The 12980-nt window shown below is 45.2% G+C and overlaps 1 protein-coding gene and 1 long non-coding RNA gene across 4 annotated transcripts in view; one reads left to right on the forward strand and one right to left on the reverse strand.

The window, feature by feature from the left end:
* CCDC178 (coiled-coil domain containing 178) overlaps nt 1-12980 on the reverse strand; it is a 3486252-nt gene that overhangs the window by 1819445 nt on the left and 1653827 nt on the right. For both annotated transcript variants that reach the window (XM_069620987.1, XM_069620986.1), the window contains exon 15: nt 7880-8041. In XM_069620987.1, the coding sequence (XP_069477088.1) occupies nt 7880-8041 (162 nt within the window). The remainder of the gene's footprint in view (nt 1-7879; nt 8042-12980) is intronic.
* The window catches only part of LOC138497483 (uncharacterized), a 452487-nt gene that overhangs the window by 186983 nt on the left and 252524 nt on the right, over nt 1-12980 (forward strand). The gene's annotated exons all lie outside the window — the stretch shown is intronic.

Below are 12980 nucleotides of genomic sequence, written 5' to 3' on the forward strand. Positions count from 1 at the left end.
ACCATTGTCAGCAAAATGGCATTGGCGCCTTCTAAATAATTATGTGAAGATTCTAAGGCCGCCACCAAATTCCCGTTATGTGGATTTGAACACCCAGTTAACCTTGGGGTGCTTGAGCTCACTATCAGCCTTTGCAGAAAAAATTGTCTATTGGTTTTGATGGCCATATCCATTGAAGACTTAATTGTAGATTGACCCAGCTGCAAACAGAAAATGCAACTTTACTATTGCAGTTGCCAATCAGATCGAATTGGCTCTTATAAAACATATTACAAGTTTGGCTTAGTTAGAAGGAAATGAGGAGACCGACCAAGATATATTTTACAGTTCCCCTGTTCGTTGGGACGTAATTTATACCTGCGATACAAGCTGAACCAATTTCATAAAACGAAAGGTTACTTCAATGGGGAGATGCAACTCGCAGTATCAATTTGGATGCTGCAGATTTTGTAAAAAAGATAAAGTGATTGAGTCCCTCAAACATTTGGTCATGTTTTGTGAATATTTTGAGCATGTGAGATGCTATCTTTTTGGGAACTACCTTTATTCGAGTTATATCTTGTCCAGAAACTCTCTATAGCACAGGTGTATGTGAGGCAACAGTATTAAGCTGGTCATTAAGCTGACTATGTTATTGACTATTCTTGATATTCAATTGAAGGAAATGAATTGTTACTTTTGCTAGGTTCTAAACACTTTTTTGAAACAATGCTATATGTGTTTATCTGATTAACAGATTTTTGGTTTGTTGAATATATCCCTTTGGTGATAAATTGTGATTTACCTTTTAGTAATCTTTTATTGTAATGTGTAGGCATTGTATTTTAGAGTTATGAATTTGAATGATTTATGTTTGTAATGTAAATAATGAAATATTGTTTATGTCCTAGTGAAATGTCTATTTTAAAATTGTAAAGGTTTGTAAGTTAACCAAACATAATTAAAAAATAAATAAATAATAAAGAATAAGTGCTCCTGCGTGCCAAGGCTGGACCAAACCTGCGGACATGCCACAGGAGAGGCGAAAAAGGGGGGAACCAGGCCTGCCCGGATGGAGACATCGGGACAGTCGGGTAATGCAATGTTGTAGGGGGACTAGAAGAGCATCAATCCTAAAATCACTAATCAGGAGCGTGCTGCAGTGATCGCGCTTGGGAGCTCAGAGTGATGACAGTTGTCGCCGGCACGGGCAGGGATCCCGTTGGGGGAGTTGGCTATTCTTGGAATCTCATGGAGAGGCTTAGCATGTTCTGCATTTCTTAAGCCCAGGTAATTTACCTGGGCTTAAGAAATGGTCGGGGGTATGTCCCGAGGTTGTCTCTAGGACCCATGGAATGGCATGGGTCGTTGCTAGGGGGTGGACAGAGGGGGAGCTGCAGTACAAATAGTTTGGCATTAAGTGGCGGAACGAGAAGTTCAAGGGAGGCGGAAAGGGGCGAAGGGGACCAGCACTCTAGCACCAGCATCAGCATAGTAGGAGGGCAGACAAACACTGCGGGTCTCAAGAGGTGGCAAAGAAAGGAGGTCTAGGGAAGGGACTGGAGGAGGGCGGCTAGAGGGCTGAATGTCGGGTTCAAAGTCTTCACTTACAATATTAGGGTATAACATTCCCCGGCAAAGCGGCACAAGGTGGACCATTTCTTGAGGTGTGAGAAAACATACTCACGCTCCAAGAGACCCACATTTGTAAGGAAGACAAATCGAGGTTCCGATTGCAAATGCATCCCCACGTCTATCAGGCAAATGCAAAGGATAAGACTGGGGGAGTCCTGATAGCCTTTAAGCACATGCCCAATCTTGTGGTCCTAGAATCTAAGGGGGATAAACAAAAATTCTGCATTAACAGGGACACGTTCACCCTAGCAACGGTATATGCACCGAACTCCAGGCAGGACGGGTTTCTTAGAAAGACAATGGCAGAACTCTAAGGGATGGCAGAGGGGCACGTCATATTGACTGGAGATGTGAATGTGGCATGGGTACCGGGGGCGGTTTGCAGTGGGACGGGGCACAAAACCCAGGGCGCAACATCTCAAAAACTGAAAGAGAGGTTCAGGGGGATGGGGCTGGTGGATGTCTGGCGAGCATGAAGGGGCTCAGAAACAGTACACACATCGATAGGACACTATCTCTCGCATACACTACATATGGGTGTCTGCCCAGCAAGCAGGGCGAGTTCGGGAGGTTTCCCTGGGAGTTAAAGCACTGTCCGACCACCCTCCTCTGAGCGCAATAGAGTTGTTCCAAGGACAGAGGGGGTTCTGGCATTGGTCCCTTCCGGAATGGATACTGGCAGGCCCTGTCAAATCGGCGACTGTTGAGGAGAACATTCAGACCTATTTTTGGAAAAAAGCCATCTATTACCTCCCCGGGGATTTGGTGGGATGATTTCAAAGCTGTTATTAGGGGGGAATCGATCGCTCTTAGAGCCTGCAGGGACAAACAGAATAGGAGACTCGAAGAAGAGTTGGAGTCACAACTTAAAGACATTATGCCTAAAATGGGGAATTACCCAACGAAAGCAACGCTGGAAAGCTACAGGGCAATCCGGGGCCAGCTAGATCTGCTGAGGGCCAGGAAGCCAGAGAGGAGTCTCCTTAATGTGAAGCCAAAGTACTATGTTAGGGGAAATAGAGCTGGGAAGGTATTGGTGAGGCAACTTAGACAGAGGGAAGCGGCACAGACAATCTTGAAAATCCAGTACGGGGGGAGGGGATACGTGGTAGATACGGTGGGCATTCTTAGGTGCTTCAAGCGCTTTTACTGTTATCTCTACGCCTCAGACAGGCCCTCAAGAGGACACTCAGAAAGTGCACCTGTACACTATAGCACTGCCAACTCTCTCAGGGGAAGACAAGGAGGCCTTAGAAGGGGATATCACAGAGGAGGAGGTCCGTGTATATATCAGGAAACTCCCCCTGCACAAGGCCCCAGGCCCAGATGGCTTTACAGCCGCTGGTTGCAAAAAGTACTGATCCATTCTCACCCCACACTTGATGCAATTATTTAATTCCTATGAGGTGGGGGGGCATCACGGAGTCCATGGACCAAGCTAAATTAGTGGTATTCTGTGGTTCATACCGTCAGATAGCTGTGATTAATACTGATGCCAAGATCTACAGTAAGATCCTCGCAACTAGACTTATGGGCCGGCTTCAAGACCTTATTCACCCTGATCAGTCGGGATTCATCAGGTCCCGTCAGACTTTTGACAACAAAAGACAGGTATGCCATCTGGTGGAGGTCACGAAGTGGGGGATTCCAGCGGTCCTGCTTTTGATGGATGCCGAAAAGCCGCTCGACCGCGTAGAGTGGTTGTTTCTTTTTCATACCATGGCATGCATGGGATTCGGGGAGCAGTTTCTGTGGTGTGTCCCGGTGAACTATCAAACAACTACCCTACGACTATCTATAAATGGACAGCTCTCATAACCCATTGGTCTTTAGAGGGGGACCAAGCAGGACCACTCAAGATCTCCCTTGCGCTATGCAATTTATCTAGAACACTTTTTACAGCACCTACGAGAGGCTCCAGCGGTGAAGGGTGTCCCGTTTGGGCTTGGGGGGAGGTCCACAAGACAATGGCATTTGCCGATGACTTGTTCCTGGCCCTCTCAGAGCCAGCTGCTTCTCTGGAGACTGTGTCCTCAGAGATTGCATCTTTTGGACAAGCGTTGGGGCTAAACATTAATGTGCACAAATTGTAGGTACTGAATCTCGCGCTGCTGAGGGAAGCCCTTGGAGAAGCACAAGGGCGCTCCCAGTTCCAATGGGCTAAGGAGAAAATTAAATACCTGGAGCTCCATATAACAAAATCTTTAGAAGCCTTATATGGAACGAACTATGTCAAACTGCTTAGCGCTCTTAAAACAGACCCCGACACAGTGGAACCCTCTACATATATCCTGGATGGGGTGGATGGCCTTGATTAGAATGGTGACCCTTCCGCGCTTCCTCCATTACTTCCAGGCCCTGCCAGTTCCTGTCCGCAGAAGATTCTTCATGTTGCTCAATCGACTTCCCTATGTTTTCATATGGAGTAACACAAACCAAGGGTAGCTCTATGGATACCTATGGACCCAAAGAGTAGGGGGGGATTGGCGGTACCAGACTTTAGACAATACTACCAGGCTGCCCAACTACAGGTATTGAAGCAGTGGCTGACAGGGATGGACAGTAAACTGTGGGTGGGTACGGACAGAGCGGTGGTGGGGGTTCCGCTGGAGTAATTTGTGCGACTGGCTGCGGGGGAGCGACCAGCTAGTATGTGGGTATCCCAGATAACGAATTGGTCGGGGAGGTGTGGGATGACCTAATAAAACGGAGGGAGGGGGTATGGACACTGCAGTGCCCGTTAACGCCATTGTTTGGGAATCCACAGTTCACACCAGGGATGGATGTGGGAGCTTTCGGGAGGTGGAAAGCAGCGGGGCATGACATACTCAGTGATAATATGGATGGCCAGGAAATTAAATCCTTTGAGCAGTCTAAGCAGTCATTCGGCCTCTCTGAGGCAGACAGGTTCCAATACAATCAGCTCAGGCACTGGGTGATGCAACCTCCCAACAAATTAGCTGCAGGCAGACAATTCACTGTATTCGAGAAATACATTACATCCTACTCAGGGGATTCACACCTAATCTCGGCACTATATGCTTTAATCGCTGAGGTGGCGACTTGGCCTTACATGAACAAGTGGGAAGAAACGCTGGGACAGCATATTTCGCAGGATGAATGGGTCCATTCAGTTGAGAGAAGCATGGTATAAGGTACTCACCCAATGGCACTATACTCCAGAGAGATTTGGGGCTATGTATCCAGAGGCATCTCTGGTCTGCTATAGATGCAGCATTGGTCAGGGGGACTGGGCACAATTGGTAGCCATGCCCGGCTATATTACCTATTTGGGAGCAGGTGCAAAAGTCTATCAAGGAAATGTTGAACTCCGATCTACCGCTGGTGATGGAGGCTTGCACTGGGTCTATGGGGAAGGGAAATGGCGCCACAAGGGAGACCACAGTGTAAGGCTTGTGTGGTCATGGTGTTGGCGGCGTGGCTGGTGGTAGCACAGAAATTGAAAAATAAGGAAGCCCTCACACTCCACAAGTGGTTGTTTAAGAAATGGCACATTTTACCAATGGAGTGGGTTACGTACAACATTCAGGGGAACTGTACGAAATTCCAGGAAGAATGGGGCTTGGTGTTTACATACCTGAGGGAGGACTACTGACTTCATATGTGCCTGCAAAACCTACAGATCGTCGCCACCATGGTCATGATGTTGGAGAATTTCTGTTTGGGTGGAGCAGCTCGCGGGGGATCTGGGGAGGGCGCATTCTGTCTGCATTTATTTGCAAAATGTTAATAAACAAATCCTTAAAAAAAAGAATTTTCTAAGGCTGTTGATATGTTCTAACATTGTCCTCCCTCTACACCCCCACTTTAGCCAATGTGTATGGTTTGGTTACTGTTTTCACCCAAGCGTGGTGGGTGTCCCAATCGGGTTCCAATGTGGCATCTATTTATGCATATAAAGCTTTACTTATCTTGTAGAATATTTAGCTCAATGCTCCAGTTTTTAATAAAATAAGTATATTTTGCATACTTTCCTGTGTAGACAATCTATTGTTTGACAACGAATGTGTATATTAACTGTTCTTTACACCGGTTTCCTGATTTCATTAGTCTAATCCTTACTGCACTGTCATGTTAACACAGAGCTTGGCTTGGCTTTGTGTAAACTCTTGCAGGTCCACTAAGGTTGTTTTCCCCGAACTACCAATAGAGGTTCTGAAAAACCCTCCTAACAGCTCCCCCCATTACTAAGAAGGGAATTGTATTTAACTAGTTTGATCCTGTCTAAATGTTTACAGAAGGTGTAGAATTTGTATTTTGAATTTTATTTATATTTATAAGTGCAAAACTGAACAGAAATGATTAAAGAAACAGTACAATAAGTGGAGAATGAACATGACAAATCTGAACCAAATTAGGAAGACAGAAGATGATCACGCAAGCAAGAGTGGAGCAACGAATAGTAAGAAAGAGATCAAACAGCATGTCAGAGAGTTCCAGTGTAGTGGGGCCAAAAGAGAGGAGTGACACTGGGCACAAGGAGAACAAGGTGTTTCTCAGAAGATTGAAGATTAGGAGCGGAGCGAATGAGCAAGGGACTAGAATGAAACGAGAAGAAAGCTAGGGAGGGGAGAGACTGTGAAGAGACTTGAATACGAGGCGGAGAGGGACAGAAGAGGCCGGAAAGAAGAGAACCTCCGTTTTAGAAGAGTTAAGAACTAGATCATGATCGGCCATCCAGGATCGGATGGCCACAAGAGAAGAGGATAAGGTAGCATGGATTTTAGGGGAGAAAGAGCGGGCTTGTGCGTCACACCAAAGTATGTGGTAACAGAAGCAAGAGGACAGGAGAAGGGAGAGAAGAGAAGGGGACCCAATACTGAACGTTGGCGAACGTCATGATGTAGTGGGAAAAGGAGAGAGGTGGTCCTTGCCCAGGAGACAGAGTAGGTACGACCAGATAGTAAGATGTAAAGCAGTGGAGCACATAACTGGAAAACCCAAGAGAGGAGAGAGACGTAAGAGTCCTCGACAATGTAGAAGGCTGCCGATAAGTCAAGGACAATTAGGAGTGAAGTACGCTTGGCATAACGTGCAGAAAGGAGGGAGTCACTGACAGAAAGTAGAGCAGTCTGAGTGGAGTGCGGTGGAAGAAAATGAGGAAGAAGTGAATTAGAAGTGATAAAAGTAGGGATTTGAAAATAGACTACATGTTCCAGAATTTTAGAGAGGCAGGGGAGAAGGGACATAGGACAATAGTTTGAGGGAAGAGAGGGATCCAAGGAGGGTTTCTTGAGAATATGAAGGATTGTGGCATGTTTGCAAGAGGAGGGGGGGAAAAAGGATTGAAGTTGGCTGTTGAACATAGTGGTGAGAAAGGGGAGAAGAAGACAGGCTTTTAGAATAGGAGAAGAGGGCAGAGGATCCAGGGGAGCAAAAGCAGGATGTGCCTTAGCAATGAATAGTGCAACCTCGGAATCAGAAAAAGCAGTGGAGGAGAATAAAGAAGGCCCAGAAGAAGACAGAGGGGAAGAAGATGACAAACAGATTGAGTGCATGATGGCAGAGCGAAGAAGAGTGAATTTGGAGAAGTAAGATGCCATAGTCTACTTCCCCCATCAGTGTACAAGCTTCCAATTAGCACACACTGTGTCCATTTTCTTCTACCTTGACTATACAATGACTAATTATTGGGCCCATTTACACTTTCAACCATTGCCTTAGGTAGAGGGAGTGTGACTGACCAAGCTACTGATACTGTGGGCTCTGAAATGCCTGCAAATATTGAACTAGTAAGGCACAGAAAATCAAGACGCAAATCTAGGGTGGAGAACTGGCTAGAAGACATGGCTTCCTTTGGAACGTTTGAAAATATATTGTTTCGGACTGAGTGGGGACTCAACAGCCTACCAGAAAATATGGAAAGGTTTTATATAAATTGACCTCAGTAGGAAGGAGGGAGTGTATGTGAAAGTTAATTATTTTTCAAACTTTATTTTGATGACTACAGAAATGTATTAAGAGGTGGAGGACAGATAGCGCAATGACATCCAAGTTCCTCACACTGACAAAAATGTGTTTTAGGCGCTCCTTTCTCCCCAGTGAATGCTTCTGTGAAGTTAAATAACAAAACGGGAAAATGACAATCCCCCTATGGGAAATTACCTGCTCCCACCACTCTATTTTCTTGTTTGCGATATTTAGGGACCTCACTGGGGAAAGAAATTGATATTTGAAGAGCATGATTTATCAATTAATAAAATGTATTTAAATAATTATCAAAACACTCCCAAACAAAGAATACCTCCATTAGATTTGTTTTGGATTTTCGCATTTCATGGGCACTTGCTTCCAGATCCATAATTGGGTTTTCGATATCCGATGCCATCTTTGATAGTTCCTGTCTCCTTTTCTTGCTCTCCATTTGTTTGTCTTTCAAATCTGCTAAGATTGCAGAACTTCTGGCCTATATTCACAGCATGTTGCAAAAAAAATGTTTAGATTAATGGCATCATTTTAATTTCAAGAGAGTCAAACAAATTTAACAGTTAAAAGTTAACAATTAAAAAATAGTACAATAATTCATGTTGCAGATTGATACTTTCACAAGCTCCAGAAACAATGTCAAAATGCATTTCTGAAAATATGAAATGTAGTTACATGTCAACAATAACCAATATGGACAGAACAGCAGCTTTGTTTCAAAAAGCACATTCCAGTCAATTGAAAGTTGAAATAGTTAACTCAAAAAATATGTTCTGTTTCAAACAAATTATCTTCCAAAAAGACTGATCTTCTATACAAAATATAATAATTACAAGTCTGTCCAAACAATAATAATAATGTCCATAGTTTCAAAGTTTATCAAAGGTGTAATAGCCATGAAAAACAATCCGAAATATTGAAGAATATTTCAGGTATATCTATTGTGTGCTATGATGAATCTAGTGATGTCATCACTCCCTCCACGGTGAAACTCTGTCCCCATATGGCCAGGGAAAGGCAGCTGCTACCTGACCATATGGGGGGAGACAACCCTCATGGGAGGGCAGGAGACTCACTGGTTGGAACATGGCATCCTCTTTCCGCTCAGGTTATGGCATCAACCCCTATTATTCCCAATCCCTTATGGCCTATTGCAAAGTAGAACCAGACCATTGAATTTGCACTGACAATAAGACTCTTTCCTATACCTTTATTAAAAGGACTGGGACAAGGAAGAGGATGAGAGCAATGCTGGGCGCTGAAGCCACAGAACCAGAGATGCGTTCTAGTTGTTTGATGGATCCGATAGTTACAGGGACATTTAAAAGGTGCAGGGACATTTAAAAACCCTGAACAGCGAGGAAGATGGAAATCCACTACTCCCGACGCAGTTCGGGAAGTGAGGAGGTAGTCAGCTGCAGCAGGGAGCAGGAGAGCTTACAACGGTATTGTCACGGGATACTCAGAGATCGGAGGTACACTGCACGGAGGCCAGCAGCAGGATAAGCTCTGGAGATAAGGCTGAGGCGTAGCGGGTACCAGAGAGCGGACAGGTCGCCAGCAGGAGAAGGAGGAGGAGGAGGCGACACCCAGCTGGAGGAGCCACAGACAGCGCAGAACGCTGAAGCAGCCATAAGAGACCGGTGAGCCCAGAGATTGGAATTGGGAAGCCGCAGTGCTTTGCGGCATATACCACACATCAATAAGAGACTGTAATACTGATGGGGCGAACTTGCGCAAGGGAACTAGGATGCCGAGCAAATTACCAATTGAAGCGGAGGAAAGCGGGTCAAAGACCCAGTGCCTGAATGAGTCAAACTGTTACGTTTTGAGGCAGTCCTGCCAGGAGAGTAGGCCAAGCAACCTGTTTGCGAGTCAATATCCTGCACCCAAATATAAGAGGACACATAGAAAGTCCTGGCAGGGAAGTATACCAGGCAACCTGATTGCGAGTCTGGGACCCCCACCCAAATATAAGTGAACATTAAGGAAGTCCTGCCATTAGAGTATTTCAGGCAACCTGTTTGTGAGTCTGAGACCTGCACCCAAATATGAGGGGATGCTGAGAAATTCTTGGCAGGGGAGTATACCAGGCAAACTGTCTTGCAAGTCTGGGACACGCACCTACAATTGAGAGAAGAAAGTCAGTCCTGGCAGGAGAGTATACCAGGTGAATTTATTGCGAGTCTGGGACCGACACCCAATAGTGTGAAATCCAGGGGGACGGAACCATACCCTCTGGGCTGGAAAGTGACATGTTGTGGAAAAGAGAGAAAGAGAGATAACAGGAACAACCATACACTGTTAAGCACTGTGAACTGTAAGGTGCCTTAGGAACTCAGGGAAAGGGAATCACCTCCTGAGAATTGTAATTGTGAACCATGAAGTACCCGAGAAAATCAGAGAAAGGGGTTCCCCCCACCGCCTTGAGGATTTTGGAACTTTGATTATTCATTTCTTTTTGCACTTTTTGGAATTTTTTGTTGGAATTGTTAAAAAAGCTACAAATGGCCAGTTGAGAGACTTTATCCCTTTTCACTTTTATTTTGAGTTTAGCATGTAAGGGTCAGGTTAGGATTTGGACACAGGAGGGAGAACGCTTTACTTTTTGGACAGACACTGACATCCTAGTTTCAGTGAGGCAGAGAAACCCCTCGTAGCGATAGGGCAAGGTAGGTATTTTTTCAACACCCTTTTTACTTTAATAAAAGTCTATAATATGAAGGGATCATGAAGAAGTGCACAGACAACAGATTCTAAATTCAAACAATCCATTTTTATTAACTTAAATGTCAGGATGGGAAAAGGCCAAACTTGCCCTATGCTAAGGGAGGATTTCCCAACCTAAATAAAACTAAGCAAAGTCTGAATCAAAGAGTTCAATTTAGGAATCAATCTGTGTCCAGAACATATGCTTGTTTTCACAACTATAACTATACAACGTGTAGGTGTCATGAGCTTGGGTCATGCCCCTAGATTAGCCTCTAAGAATTTGTGGACCATGGCTTATCATGCTTGGTCCGTAACACGGAAAGAACCATGTTTGGGCTATGGGGGAAAGACACTTCCTCATCACCTAAGATGGCGGCTTAAGGGGTTCTATGGACAGTAACCGTCACGGTCTAGTGCTTCACACTCACTGCATATATAAGTCCCTTCTCTCACCTGCTCCGCGCTTCGCGTCGTCTGCTTCGCAGTGTACGCTTACCGCGGCTCCGTTCTCGTCACAGTTTACCTCAGCCCATTCATATCATCTCCTGTCATAGTTCCATAGTTTTCCCTCTGTAGTTAGAGTACATTTACTGTCACTTCCACAGTATTTCCCTGGCGTTAGATTTTAGGCAACATTCTAGTAAGTTGCCATCACAGTTACCTCATACATTTACCGCGCTCATTCCTGTCAGCGGAACATTCGCAAATCTCCTTCAGCAGTTCGAAGCTGTGTTGTTTTCGTCAAGCGACAGTTACCGCAAGTATTGGCTGTTATGTTGTTGCGCCCTTGTTTTTAGCGTGCCTTTTCAGTCAGCGGAGTTTTCATGTTTTGTAACTACAGTAATAAGCTGTTCTCCTGTCAGTCCGCCCTTCCACACATGCTAGGTAGGGCTACGATTTGGTGACAAGGTTATTAGTTGTCAATTCTGGGGAAAAGTTACAGTTGCTTTCAGTCAGCTAAATTACTAGAGCCACGTCGTTGGGGGTGGAAAGTCTTCTTCACAAGCTAGCATACACCACACGTTAAATGTGACAAAGAAATATCACTTATCTCTGCAGTTAACCATTTTTCTGTCCAATTGTTCACACGCAGATTGAGTTGCTTCTCATAGTTGGATTAGATGTGACTAGGTGTTCATTCATGTCAATATAGAGGAACAACTTATCACTAGTATCCAATTCCTTATCAATTCCTAGCATCCCCATAATTTACTAGCCACGCACTCCCGCCATCCTTCCTTCCCTCAGAAAATCGCATTTCATTTTCCCTTCTTCAGAACTAGCGCCCCTGCGCAGAAGCAGGATGGAGAGCTCCCCAAAAACTAACTACAGGTAACGCCTCCCGATGGGTATGAGAGATAATTCCTGAATGGGTGCATTAGACTAGTAGACTAAGGATTACTGAATGTTCTTGTTTGTAGATCACCAGACTGCATAGATTAACTACGCACCCTGAGAATAGCGTCCAAACAGAATTCCAGAGAAGTGCTCCTGCAGAGTTTCTGAGGTAAGCGTTACAGAACGCGAAGCCGTGCTGAAATTATACTCTGCCTGAGCATTCATGGAAAATACAGAAATGGATCAGTTAACTCAACTTCTGGGGGAATTACGAGCTGAAGTCCACGCAGCTCGGTCAGAAACCAATGCCCTGAGAAGAGAGCTGGTGGTGAATAAGGATCGAACAGAAGAATTGGCTCGTCAGCTATTACAGACTCAAGCAGGTCAGGTACCGCTACCATTAAATAATTCCCAGGCTTCTGCATCTACGGTGCCCCAGGCTCCAGTCCAAGTGGTCATTCCTGGAAATGTTCCGTTAGCTCCTCCTGAGCGCTTCACCGGAGATCCAAAGAAATTTGCTGTGTTCTTAAATCAATGCAGACTACATTTTTTGTGCAGACCGGCTGTGTTCCCCACAGACCAATCAAAGGTGGCCTTCGTTTTATCTTATTTGGGCGGCTATGCGGCCGACTGGTCCATACCCCTGGTGAATAGGGATGATCCGGTGTTGCAAAACTTCCAGGATTTTCAGAAAGAATTGGAAAGACTTTTTGCTCGACACACTCAAGGGCATGCATTGGATGGTGAGTTGTTGTCATTGAAGCAAGGCAATCAAGAATTGCTGGCCTATGTGGCCACATTTAATAGGTTAGTGGCAGAAACCAATTGGCCTACGGAAAAAAGAACGACTTTATTTTATCGAGGTCTGCGCAGTGAATTAAAGGACATTTTGGCACAAGTGGTGAACCCTCCGGAGGATGTCAATGACTTCATTGATCTGACTATTCAGTTAGACCACAGGCTACAAGATCGTAGAACTGATCGCACTCGCCTAGACAGTCGAGCGTATGTGGTTCGCCCCAGAGAATCAAATGCAAGATCTGGCCCAGAAACTCACTCTGAACCCATGCAGTTGGGGGGAATTCGAGGCCCAATTTCCCAGACGGAGAGAGAGAGAAGACGTCAACAGAAGCTATGTCTATATTGTGGTAAGGCGGGTCACTTTTTAAAGGACTGCCCAGTAAAACCGGCACGAAAACCTTTGGGAGGTGTGGGGGAAGATCAGAAGGACCAGAATTCGGAAAACTCCAGTGCCCGGCAAGTTTAGAGGTCAGCTTGTCGAGCGTGAATAAGGTTGTAATGACCTCCCACTTTGGGTTGACTGCATATATTGACTGTGGAGCTGTGGGCAATTATATGGATCTTCACCT

The sequence above is a fragment of the Ambystoma mexicanum genome, chromosome 5q (genome assembly GCF_040938575.1).
Source record: "Ambystoma mexicanum isolate Mex_15411 chromosome 5q, UKY_AmexF1_1, whole genome shotgun sequence".
In the NCBI taxonomy this organism is placed as follows: domain Eukaryota; kingdom Metazoa; phylum Chordata; class Amphibia; order Caudata; family Ambystomatidae; genus Ambystoma; species Ambystoma mexicanum.